A 705-nucleotide genomic window follows, 5' to 3' on the forward strand; every position below is an offset into this window, starting at 1 on the left:
TTAGCCTTCTGCGTCCAGAGAAGTTCTTCCTGCTGTAAAATACTCTCTAGCCTGATGTGCATAATCTTCCACCGAGTCTCTGAGTAATTCAGCCCTAGCTTCTCTAATTTTAACTTGAATCATGCCAAATTAATCCCTGTTCCAACATCGAAGAGCCTTCCGGGTAGCTCCAGTTCATTTTAAGAGTTAAACCTGTGACTTAGGATGGATCACAGAATTCCAAGCCTGCTTGACAACCCATGAGCTTCGAACATCCTTCGTTTAAGCTGCCTCAAAACGGAAAGGATGAAACAAATTATAGTTTGAACCCATTCTATTAACGAGGACTGGGTAGTAATCAGAGTTGGCAGAAACGAGATTTTGGACAGTTGCCTGAGGAAACAAAGCTCTCCACTCAGGATAGGAAAGAGCTCTGTCAAGATGAACCCACGAGCATCCACCAACAGCAGAAAATCGCCTATTGCACCAAGTATAGCGACCACCCGATGAGCCAAGGTCAATTAATTCGAGGCTATTCATAGCTTTCCTAAGAACTTGGACAGATGACGGAGATGGACCTATGCCCGATTGATCTGAGGAAGAAAGCATCCCATTCATATCTCCCAGAATAAGCCAAGGCTGAGTCAGATCCTTCCCATAATTCTTAATGAATTGCCAAAACTCTCTTTTTTCGTCGTGCCTCGTCGACCCATAAATTGCTGACAT

The 705-nt window shown here is 44.0% G+C and overlaps 1 protein-coding gene across 1 annotated transcript; it reads right to left on the minus strand.

Annotated features, from left to right (window-relative positions):
- Positions 1-261: 261 nt before the first annotated feature.
- Positions 262-705, minus strand: LOC112090997. Its single transcript, XM_024163590.1, has one exon. It carries the CDS (start codon positions 703-705, stop codon positions 262-264), a length of 444 nt encoding a protein of 147 aa, XP_024019358.1.

The sequence above is a fragment of the Morus notabilis genome, unplaced genomic scaffold, assembly GCF_000414095.1.
Source record: "Morus notabilis unplaced genomic scaffold, ASM41409v2 Scaffold2867, whole genome shotgun sequence".
NCBI classification, from domain to species: domain Eukaryota; kingdom Viridiplantae; phylum Streptophyta; class Magnoliopsida; order Rosales; family Moraceae; genus Morus; species Morus notabilis.